General features: G+C 42.7%; 1 protein-coding gene across 2 annotated transcripts in view; it reads left to right on the forward strand.

The window, feature by feature from the left end:
- INPP5A (inositol polyphosphate-5-phosphatase A) overlaps positions 1–12,474 on the forward strand; it is a 249,251-nt gene that overhangs the window by 63,173 nt on the left and 173,604 nt on the right. For both annotated transcript variants that reach the window (XM_069863389.1, XM_069863391.1), the window contains exon 2: positions 1,027–1,068. In XM_069863389.1, coding sequence (XP_069719490.1) covers positions 1,027–1,068 — 42 coding nt within the window. The remainder of the gene's footprint in view (positions 1–1,026; positions 1,069–12,474) is intronic.

Here is a 12,474-nt window from a genome sequence, read left to right on the forward strand (position 1 = left end):
GAGTTCTGGGTTTTTTCTGACTGCTTAGAAATCTTTAGAGCCACCTATGGGCAAATCTTCATGCAACAAGCAGTCACTATAAATGAGTAAGTTTAAAGTTGTACCCAACTATTTGAAAATAACAGGATGTGCAAGGAGAGCAGAGCAGAAGTTTCATGCGTATATATTTGCCTTCAGGCAGCTGGTGTCCTAAGTGTTAGTTAGAAAAGTGAGGATGTTGAGGCATCTCTGGTTTGCAGTTCAATACATTCTGCTGCCTCCCACAGATACTGTATGTTCCTGCTATTTCTGGGAGAGAAAAGTCTGACTTGGGTTTTTATTCCTTGCTATGATGCAAAAATTATCCAGAAATCTTGCTGTTGAAGATGAAACTCAAACAAAAGTTTCTCTTCCAGCTGTGTATTTAATGTGTGAAAATGGGTTATCTTGACAATCATATCTGGGGCGGGCTGTGTTTTGGAAAAGGCAAAACTTCATACTTGCCATATTTTTGCTGCTTTAATTTTCATAACTTTTGTAGCGATCTTGAAATGCTTTTCCCGATTTGCCCGTGACAGGAGCTCTTATGTTCTTGAGCTTCCTGCAGGAGCACGGTCATCCCTCTGCGACAATTTATTAGAAGGAAATCTGTGTAACTTGAAGCTCAGATTGCAAGAGCTGGGTCAGCAGTTTGTGTTAAGTTTTTGATACGCCGTCAATGAGTGTGTAGTTCTAAAAGTGCATCTTTCAGTACATATAAAGTCTGTTGATTTAATTGCTTGATAATCTTGTGTGTGTATGAATATTGTGAAGTTGTATACAAAAATGTACCTTCTTAGTGAAAATCTGAGAAGAAGGGGCTCAAACAGAAAGGAGAAGTCTGTCTCTTGGCGCTTCTCGAGGAATGTCCTTGTGTCTGTATATTTTTCTGCACTTGTGGAAAAAGCTCCCCACTTGACTGCACTGAGGAAAGCAATAAGTGTCAGGATATGATTATGAAAACACCTTGCTTTTATTCTTAATTAATTTTTGTGTTTTGTTTTTCAGCCAGAAAACTTACAGAAGAACTGGCTTCGGGAATTTTATCAGGTAGGATAAAACTGATTTTCTCATGGAGTTCTATGCACTGTTGCTTATTGGCTTAGTTAATGTCAAGATTTTCTGCTTTGTGAAGTTGAAGTCATTATTTTGTAGTCAAAACCAGTCATAAAGAATATGTCTCTTTCTTCATTTCTAAGTAATGATTAAAAAAAAATTCAGCACAGAACACAGTTTATTCCATTGACAATCCACCGCCTGAAAAAAGCTTTTACATTTTACAAAAAACTACTTCAGTTTGATGTGAAATCGTCTTTTAAGTCTCCTAAGTAAGAAATAGTTGACTAAATTTTATAAATTTTATATATATGTTGGGAAGTCCAGTGTACATTTATATTGACATCTAACTATTCCTGGTGCTGGTTTGCCACACATCAGTGATGCCGTCTGCCCTTCCTTGAAAGTTTTCTGGTTTAGGCAATGTGAAAATATTGAAACTGAACCCATATTGTTAAACGTGTTGTAAAGTTTGGGTGTGGATTTCATAGAATCATAGAATAACCAGGTTGGAAGAGACCCACCGGATCATCGAGTCCAACCATTCCTATCAGACACTAAACCATGCCCCTCAGCACCTCGGCCACCTGTGCCTTAAATGCCTCCAAGGAAGGTGAATCCAGGGAAGGCCATCAGCCTCCTCTCCACAACCTCCTTTCATGTAGTTCTAGAGAGCAATGAGGTCTCCCCTCAGCCTCCTCTTCTCCAGGCTAAACACCCCCAGCTCTCTCAGCCGTTCCTCATAAGGCCTGTTCTCCAGCCCCTTCACCAGCTTCGTCCCCCCACCCCAAGCATGAAAGCCACTCTAAACATTGTGTTGTTGCAGTAGAGGCTTGTTTAACTTGCTGAGATCATGCAGAAACGTGTAAATAAGCAATAGGACATGAGCACTGGTGGAACGCCAAGGTGTCATCCCTGCTAAGCCCTGCGAGTGTTGATTCACTCTGACAGCTTTTGTCTTGTTTGCTACCACTGATAGATTCTGGAATTCCTTTGTTCAGTTTTACATCTTCTCTATAAAAATGATTAAAGCAAAAATATTCTCCTGTTCCAAGTTTTTAAAGTGTGTGCAAAAAAATTATTAGCGCTATTTTGTTTTTTGCTTTCTTGAAAACATCCTGTCATTATTTATATGGTCAGGTTACTGGTGCAGCGTGTGACCTTTATTGCACTGTTGTAAAATTCTGGAGGTAGCTTTTTTTGGCAAACTTAATGAATTTGCAAAAATCCAAGATGCAATAACCAGTCTCATTCCTCACTGTCCGTCAGCCTCACAAAAGATACTTTGTTTTTCTTCCATCTTGATTGGTGACTGTTGTGTGTATGTGATGCTCGAACTGTGCAGGCTTTCTCAGAGAATTCTGATTTACACGCTCTACACAGGAAAGACTCTTGCTATGAAGAAAAGGCAAAGTACTTTTAAATAGATAAAACTTATTTTGGGTTTGGCTTGGGTTTTTTTACATCACTGTATGTTTATCAGTATCGCAGTACTTAAGTGTCTTTATCAAGGAGATTCCTTATGTGTTAACTTGTTTAGTAAAGTGGAGTGAGCACTGTGGAAATGCCTCTGAGTAGTTTGTGGAAAACAGGAAAAGGAGGAGAAAAGAATGAGCTGCTAGTATCGGAGAGAAGGGACAACTAACATTAACTGGATGCGACCTATCTTTGGTCCAGTGAATACTGGACCATGTAGCCAGTCAAGTGCAGGACTGGACCAGCTAAAGGGGACCTGAAGCCGTCTCTCAGCTGCTGAAGTTTTGCCGTGTCTATGCTCCCTCTCCGTGCCTCTGCCCTCCAGATCTGCTCTCTGAGAAAGCTCTATTGGAAAGAAAATGAGTGAAGAGAGGGGTGGTTAGCATTTCTGCTGGTGACAGGTAACCAGCAAGCAAGTGGTTTGAGGAACAGTGACGTCTGGCCTTGAACCCTCCTTCCTCTCTTTGGCTGTTTACGTTGTGTTCACAAGCGCAGTAGGAAGTGGAATAGAACTTTATAAAAAGCCCCTTAGGGAAGAGACTAATATCCTTGTACCAAAAGTAGCACAGCACGGGGCTGATACTGAGCTACGCAGCCACCTGGCAAATGTACAACTTCAGGATTGTTTTTTAATTTGAATACTGCATGCTTCGTTGAAAGCTTCTGCAAATTGGAGTTCATCACAAGTGCTGGAAAATGACTCTTAATGCTTCTTCGTAAACTCAAACCCCAGATAAACCGCAGACCGCAGCTTTTTTCCATTCTTCTGAGGAATTCAATTTGCATACATACTTGTGTCGCTACAGTTTGCGTAACTTCTGAGGATGAAGTCCTTTAGTAAGCAGTCAAAATAATAGTCAAAAAAAAGAAAGCACAGTTGGCACTCTTAAGTTTAAAACATTTCTAAAAATTAAACCAATGATGGAAACATGCTTGAATCGATGTCAAAGAACATATCAATGACAGAGCAGTTTGTGGGCTTGTTTTTAAGTTCCGGGAAATTAAAATGAGATTTTAATTGCTGTGATGGGTGAGTAGAAGTCACTTCATTTATGTATCATTCTTGATTATATGCTGAATGCATTTCTGAGTATGTGGTAGCATATGGAAGACTAAAATAACATTCAAATGTCATGTGAAGTTTTTTAAACTTCTGCCATATATCTATAAATATCCTGTATTATTAACACGAAAAATATGGAAGAGCTAAGCAAATTAAACAGTTCGTCCAAGAAATACAAAAATATTTTAAATGAACTTTCAGGGATGTTTTTACTGACAACTTACAAGGTAGTAGCCCCTGAAGTTGCATACTAATTGGTCCCTTTTGTTGACAGCACAGCTGATAGAGTTGAGAGATATTTTGTCCGATTTGCTTTCCTTGGATTTATCAGTCTCCAGTCTTATAAAAGTGGAGCCTACATTTTGAGTTACATCTGACTTGGTAGTTTAAAACTGATTTGACTGATTTTCTACCAGTTTGCTATTATTTGCTGGTTTTCCCTCAAGGAAAACTAAAACAAGATGAAGGAAGAATTCAAACTGAACTGTTTTGGATATTTATAAGAATTGGCTTTGGCGAGCTCCCTGGGGAGAGGTGATGATGGAGCCTTTCCCACGCATGGCAGGTACCACTGGAATAGACTGTGCCCTTGACACACAGCTGACAACAGCCTTCTAGGAGAAAAGAGTGGCCTGGATCTCAGAATCTTTCTTGTTTCCCATTGCTAAATTTACAATTAAGCTTTTCCTCCTCTCTGTACTGCTTTTTTTTCCATTTGATCTGATGGGTGAATACATGGCCAATGCTGTTTTGGTGTTTCATAACACTTCTCCATATGATATAAGCCATAGGTATTGTAGCCTCATTGCATGTGGATAAACAAGAAGGCTTAAAGCTAGCCAGCTCTTACAAAACAAGTAGTAGTAAGGAAAGAAAGGCAGCGTTTCTGGTAATGCTGCAGTAGGGAGATGCTTTAGGAGCAAGAAAAGGCTTCTGAAAAATCCATCCACCTGTCTGTGAAAGCTTGACAAAGTGATCAAGCTACATAATCTAATTAAAATACAGTATCATCAAAAACACTCACCAAACAACTGAGGAATGCCATGTTTTCCCCATCTTCTGTAGGTTACAATGTTAACTTCAAAGCTAGCATATTTTAAATTTTCTACAAGCCAGAATGAAACAAATGTCAGCTCTCCTCCCATGTTCCTCTTCCTCTCCCCAAGCTCCATCGTTTTCCCAAAGATAGTGCATGAAGAATGATAGAATAGTTTGGGTTGGAAGGGACCTTAAGATCATTGTTCCAACCCCCCTGCGATGGGAAGGGACGCATACCATTAGGTGGAATACCTGTGCTCATGTGATGGCAACTTAAAGGAGAGATTTGACCTCCCTGAACCTTCTGCCCCTGGTTTGGTGTAGGCTAAGGTTTTGAAGGCGTAGATTTTCTGAGTGCCTATTGTCAAGTAGTAATACTCCTCAGGAGGGCACAGAGTACCTGAATTTGTGTTTTCAGCTTTCCTCTGTGAAGCCAGTAAAGTACCTGTCCTTTAGAAAAATGTAGAAATTTGTTTAACTTCCAAAAGCTATGCTTCAGGAACTTGCTTTCTTGAAATACAGCAGATTGAGAATTGGCTCAGTGGGTTATTTTTCTTGTTCTCCTATGGTTGCCATCAAATGTTGCATCTTGTTGCCTCTTGACTTAGTAGCAATGAATAATTTCCTTAATTTGTAACCAGGAATAAGGTGGCCAGGAGTATCCTTGGTAGCATTCTGAAAGCCAGTTCCATCCAGACAGCTGCTGGGCTGGAGATGTTCCATCCCCTGTTTGTTCCCAGCCCTCCTCAGCTGTACAACCCATGCTCCTGCTGTCCCCTTTTGAACCTGGGCCTGGAGTCTGGTGTCCAGGTGAGGGTGGGTGGCTGAGCAGACAGGACTGCGGGAGGCTGTACTCAGAGCTGGCATCTCCTTCGTGGCTTAATGTAGGACTGCAAAGCCTTGAAAGTTGAAGGAGCTCCTGTGTGCACGAGAACACCCTTCTTTTTGGTGAAGAACAGGAAGGTGTTAGCGAGGCTGACAAAGGTCACATAGTGATCCTCTGCAGCTCTGTCTTACCTCTGGAGCAGAGAAGGTACAAACTGTGCTTTCCTTTCTGCCTTGAGAAGAGAAGGAGCACTTCTTGAGCTTGCTGCCATCTGAAGTCACTTTTGTACTTGTTAAGCTTGGAGTTGGAAGGGACAGTGAGCAGTTATGCTTCCTTGCTCTCTAAAACATGCCTTGATTTTCGGGTGAGGGCTAGATTAGAACGTACAATAGCAGACAAATTATTTAATTTCTTTTTTTTATTGTTGCAGTCAGTCATCTTTTTGGAAAGAACCTGTCAGTAGCTGTTGACATTTCAGGAATCTACTTTTTCCTGTGTGCAGTACTGCTGCCATAGGTGGATTTATATCTATTCATAATACAGATCTTCATATGCAAAGTGGACTCCAGTGAGTGTTAGCTCATGCCTAGTGAAGCAACACAAGCGTGCTGGGTGTCCTGTGGCATGATTAAAGTCCTGCTGTGGGGCTGTCTGGGCTGGTAAGGTACGTGCCAGTGCCACTGCACTTTGCTCCCAGTACAGAGCTTATTGCTGTGATTGCTGTCCTCATAAAGGAGATTGTTTGTGTCCTGCAGTTGGGTTGCATGCAGTATTAAAACTTTATGAAAGCCTTTTGATGATAGGTATAGTTAAGCTCCTTTATTCTAAGTTTGATGATTCTCTCTGAGCTTTACCCTAAGTCCTTTCCAGTTGTTGGTCACAGCTGATCTTTGCTTGAAAGAAGATGTAATTGTGCTTGCAAAGGCTGAGTTCTATGTCATAGGAAAATCTTAGGTGGTATCCGTGACTTCAGACTAAAAATTAGTCAACCACTTTGTTTCAGATGTGGTTGGGGAAAAAAAAACCAAGGTGATTTAGAAAAACTTCTGATGTACTATGGATAGAATTGTTGTTAAAATAGGAAGCAGAATTTTATGAGATGGGTTACAGTTGCATTCTTAACATAATTGATGTCTGATTGCAATGCTCAGGTTATCAGTGCATATGTCAGTGAAACTTTACAGTAATGCTTTTAATTAACCACCCTATCCATATGATTACTAAGCCAGTCACCATTTTTCTATCAGCGTATTTTTTTAGTAATAGTCATAAAATTGTTGCCTCTGCATTGCACAATTTGTTCATAATCTTTAAGAATCTCAGTGATAGTCTTGGTAACATAGTCAGTTATTTCGAATGTTATGGATTTGCCAACTGTGTTTTGGTTTGGTTTAGACCACAGTAATAAGGCAATCACGTTTTGTGATAAATAATGTATGAAGCTGGCAACATTTGTTCAGTTGATGCTTTTGGCAGCCGCTGTAATTGGCTGGGGAGAAGGGACTCCAGGCCATTATTGGAAGGAGTGGGAGTTATTCCTAAGTAATTTTCATAGAATCACTAGGTTGGAAAAGACCTCTTGGATCATACAGTCCAACCGTTCCCATCAATCACTAAACCATGTCCCTGAGCACCTCGTCTACCCATCTTTTGAGCAACTCGTCTACCCATCTTTTAAGCACCTCCAGAGAAGGTGACTCAACCACCTCCCTGGGCAGCCTCTGCCAGTGTCCAATGCCCCTTTCCATGAAAAATTCTTTTCTGATGTCCAGCCTGAACCTCCCCAGGCAGAGCTTGAGGCCATTCCCTCTCGTCCTGTCCCCTGTCACTTGGGAGAAGAGCCCAGCTCCCTCCTCTCTACAACCTCCTTTCAGGTAGTTGTAGAGAGCAATGAGGTCTCCCCTCAGCCTCCTCTTCTCCAGGCTAAACAACCCCAGTTCCCTCAGCTGGTCCTCATAAGGCCTGTTCTCCAGCCCCTTCACCAGCTTTGTTGCTCTTCCCTGGACTCACTCCAGAGCCTCAACATGCTTCTTGTGGCGAGGGGCCCAGAACTGAACACAGGATTCCAGGTGCGGTCTCACCAGTGCCGAGTACAGGGGGAGAATAACCTCCCTTGGACCTGCTGGCCACGCTGTTTCTGATATGATCCAAGATGCCATTGGCCTTCTTGGCCACCTGGGCCACTGCTGGCTCATGTTCAGTCGCTGTCAACCAACACCCCCAGGTCCTTCCCCTCCAGGCAGCTCTCCAGCCAGACTTCTCCTAGTCTGTAGCTGCACAGGGTTGTTGTGCCCCAAGTGCGGGACCCGGCATTTGGCCTTGTTAAACTTCACGCCATTGGACTCAGCCCAATGGTCCAGCCTGTTCAGATCCCTTTGCAGAGCCTCCCTGCCCTCCAGCAGATCAACACTTCCACCCAGCTTAGTGTTGCCTGCGAATTTGTCAAGGGTGCATTCAATGCTTTCATCCAGGTCATTGCTAAAGACACTGACCAGTTTTACACGAGGTTACTTTTTTAATCTTAGGGTTTTTTTTGGGGGGGTTGTTTCTTTTTAAAATCAAGCTGTGGAACAGAAGCTATGTTTTGCAGATAAATGGCCTTGAAAATAGGGAAATACTGTACTATCCATGAGAAGATATATCTGGCCTACTGGGTGTCATGTATAGGGATGGAGGAGCACAAACACTGAGCAGTCGTTTTGTAAAAATCACCCAAATATCACACAGAGGCGATTAAGAGAAGAGTTTGCCTGTCAGAAGAGTCTTGGTTGCAGGGGTTGTTTCCTTTTGTTTGTATAGTAAATGCTGTCCCTGTCAGAAGACAGCTCTTTACCTCCAGCTCTCAGCTAGCAACAGTTGTGACCTGGGCTTGCAGTTATTGCGTGGGTGCAGAGTGACAAGGCAGCACGTTCTGCAACAGCTTAGCACGCTCTGTGCTTTGGTAGGTTTGAGCTGGAGGAACGTGTGAGTGTTTTGTAGTGATGAGTGGGATCATTACTGCTGGCTCAGCGGCTCTGGAAGGAAGTCCTGAGGCAGTTATGCTAACCTGCCTTTGCTAAGGCCGTGCTAAATGACCAGTACGTGCAGCAAAATCAGCTTATGGTTAGGAACCTAATCAATCTCCTATGATATAACTATCCCTGGCATCAGCCAGAGTGCTGCAGAAGGAGCCAGGCACTTCACTTACGTGCTGTCTTGCGCTTTCACACTCCTGCACATCATCCTCCGTGTGACGCTGTGCAGCTCCCAACAGTGAACTCCGTGTGCTTGTTCAAAGTGGAGCAGGCGTTATGGGGGAAGGATATTGCAAAATCCCAGAGTTTGCTCTGGTTTCTAATGTTTGAAGCAGAAAATAGTACTTGCAGTTGAAAACATCCACTGAAATGAAGATAAAAGGAAAAGGTCTTGTAAGCAAGTATGTTGTACCATGCACTTGATAATCAGAAATTGTAGCGAACAAGGTGGAAAAACCTTCTTCTATGGAGGCAGAATTCAGTGAAGTCCAAATGCTGCTGGTTATTATAGCCCGTTTCTTAACTATGAGTAGTTTCTGATAACTTAGACCTTAAATATTTTAAATAGATTCTTTTCAGTAAGAATTCTCATCACAGAGACAAACGTTAGAAACGAGGAGGGAAAGTCGCTGTTGGAAGGGGAGTGAAAACAGATTGTGAGAACAGTGGTTCGGAGCATTTTATGCATGATGGGGAAGAGTTTAGTACTTAACGAGAAATTGGATGATTTTATGAACTAGATGTGATGCAAATGATAGAGTACTCATGAAATATGCGAATTAGGTTATTGTCCCACCTATTTTCAGTGCCCACTGCCCTGGCTCACAGCAGGGAAAGAATACAAGGAACAAGAAGCTTGAGGAACATCCAGGGAGCTGTTTGCAATGGAGGGCTGTATGGGCACACAGAAAGGACTTCTATTGATTTATTTACTTGAGTTGTTTTCCTTTTCACCCTCTCCCTCCCCATCATTTGTGGGTTTTGTGTTGTGTTGTGTGTAAGGTAGGGGTGGGAGAAGTTCAGGTGATGGAGCTATTGAAAATTGTTACTAATTTTAATTATATTTTTGCAGCATTCATGGCAAATGTTCATTTTAGATGAAAGCGTGGAGGCAGAGTGTTTTTTTCCCCCCTAGTGCAGGTTCCATATTGCTTAATGTGTTTGAGAGAATTTAGAGCCTTTGTGTTATAATACAGAAGCTAGAAGTTCACTGAGAAACTTGACCCAGAGACACCAGCCAGGCTGGGGAAAGAGGGGTGCCAGAATGGCATACGAACCCTGGGGAGCAATGGGGATGGTGAAGAAGGGCAAGGATGCCAGGCAGCTGGAGCACGGGTGTGTCAGAGCTGGAGGGAGCCCTGACCTGTAGCTGTGACACAGCCTGGAGCCCTGCTATGGGTGTGAGTGTGGGAGCAACTCGGGGCTGAGCCGCAGGATGAGGAGCTGTCTATAGGTGTCCTTTCTCCATTTATTCAAGACGGAGTAATATGGGAGGGTGTAAAACTGCTCACCCAGCTGATGATAGCGGTCCTGCATTACTTGTTAAGGGTTTAAGAAAAATCCCTTAAGGAATTACTTAGAATGACCCTGCAGTATCCTTAAGAGAAAAGAGCTCAAAATGCCAGTTATGGAGTTACCTCAGCTGTGCATAACTGATAAGGTATTTGCAAGTCAGTCTCTTCCTGCCCTTAGTTTACTGCATACCATTAAATAAAATTTAAGTAGCAATTGCTAGGCAATGACTTTCTTGGCTGTGGTCACACTGTGGTGTGGTAACGTACCAGAGGTGATGTCCAGCAGGGGATACTCAGGTGTGCATTGAGGTCATGCAGTGGTAGCCCCTTCACGCAGGCTTTTTTTCTCTTTAAATAATGACTTTGTGCCCCCAAAGCACAGCTCTGACTTGCAGGAGCAGGAAGGAGTGTTCTTCCTCTCTGTAGATCAAATGCCAGGGATTGCTTTACTTACAACATGAAGACAATTAGAGTAATGATTCCCTTGGAAAGCAGCTGGAAGCCTGCCCAGCGCCATCCCGCCACAGACTCAAGGGCAGCCCCATGCTGGGAGGGCAGCAGAAAATCCCCTTCCTCTCTGCTCGCTTTCTGCCTGCCATCCTCTGCTTCACGTGCTTCACAGCTCTCTGCTTCTCACCAAGCAAGGCAGAGGGTTTGCTGCCAGACCTCTTGGTGCAAAGTCATTGAATCACGTCTGTCAGGTTGTTCATGCAGACAGACTGTGCATAACACAACAAAATTTTTTTGGATGGTAGGACTTTGTTGGAGCATCTTGCTTGCTTACCCATATCCCCCAAAAAATGATTTCCACTCGTGGCTCTCTTTACCTATTTTTATGTATCCGTAAATTGAGAATAACGTCCAACTTTGTAAAAACATTGAGCTGCTGAAGATGCAAATTCAGTGTTTATGTGCTCTCGTATATGATCTTTAACCCTGGCAACTGTGAGTTTTCAACTCTTGAAGTATTTATTACTCATTATTGTGTACTGTTTGTTCTTTCATAAGAGCAGAAAAACAGTAAAAGGTAATGAAGCAGAGCCAATTTGCTCTTAGTTGGAGGGTATTTATTGCATGAGAGGATGTAACTAATATTCAGGTGTGCTTTTGTGGTTTAACCTTAAAGGAATGCTACAGAGGCCTCTTACTGCTATTAAGCCAATGTTGTTTCCTCATTTTAAAATGGAATATCATGTTGTTTATTTATTTATTTAATCTCTGCTGTGATTTCACTCTCACGGATTTGAATGGTAACAAAATAGAAAAAAAACTACCAAAATGTGACCTACACTTCTGTTCAGAGCCTGGAAATGTTTTCTGTTATTCCTGCAGCACAGTAAAGTTATTTTCCAGTGTTTTCTCAGTTCAGGTCTGCATGTTCAAGGCTCCCTGTTACTCATCATTCTTGAAGTGAGATGGCCTATGCCTAGATCCTATTTGAAACCATTTATGTTACTTCTGTTTTACAAGTTTATTAGTTTTGTTAGCTCTGTAAGAAGAGATCTTGATGAAGCAAACTGTTGTAGCAGTTAAAGCGAGTAACGCAATGCGGCAGCACGTTTTTGCTGTGTCCGTAGTAAGCGGTCACTGGATGTGTTGCTTTGAAACAGTGAGAGTTGGGTAGGTTTGCTTTAAAAGACTAAGTAGTTACAACTGGTTTCTAATTAGGGTAATTCCATAGAGCTATCCAAGTAGATAAGATCAGGACTTGGAAGCCAAAGCTGATTTGGAGCAATAAAGCTCATGGAGAGCTAGGGCTGCATGTTATTTAGGGACCACAAATGAGCTCTGTTATGAAGTTTGGCTTCACAGGATGTGTTCAGTTAATATTTTCTCTAAGATGGTGAAGAACATGAACCAGCCAGTGAAACTTGATAAAGGTGGTTTATTGGCTGCCCCTGTACTCGGCATTGGTGAAGCTGCACCTCAAATGTTCAGTTTCGGGCCCCTCGCTACAAGGAGGACATTGAAGTCCTGGAGCGCATCCAGAGAAGAGCAACGAAGCTGGTGAAGGGGCTGGAGAACAAATCTTACAAGGAGCGGCTGAGGGAGCTGGGGTTGTTTAGCCTGGAGAAGAGGAGGCTGAGGAGAGACCTTATCACTGTCTATAACTACCTGAAAGGAGATTGTAGAGAGGTGGTGTTGCTCTTTTCTCCCAGGTGACAGGCAATAGAATGAGAGGGCATCAAGTTATGCCAGGGGAGATTCAGGTTAGACAGAAGGGTTATCGGGCACTGGCAGAGGCTGCCCAGGGAAGTGGTTGAGTCACCATCTCTGAAGGTATTTAAAAGATGGGTAGATGAAGTGCTTAGGGGTATGGTTTAGTAGTGGACAGGTACAGTTGGACTCAATCTCAAAGTTCGTTTCCAACCAAGCAATTCCATGTTTTTATCATTATTAGTTTGTTGCTAATGGACTCTCTGTTTGCAGTTTGCTGGCTGCAGGTGGTCCCTTATGGCAGCACCCCCT

This window comes from Phaenicophaeus curvirostris, chromosome 9 (genome assembly GCF_032191515.1).
Source record: "Phaenicophaeus curvirostris isolate KB17595 chromosome 9, BPBGC_Pcur_1.0, whole genome shotgun sequence".
Taxonomy (NCBI): Eukaryota; Metazoa; Chordata; class Aves; order Cuculiformes; family Cuculidae; genus Phaenicophaeus; species Phaenicophaeus curvirostris.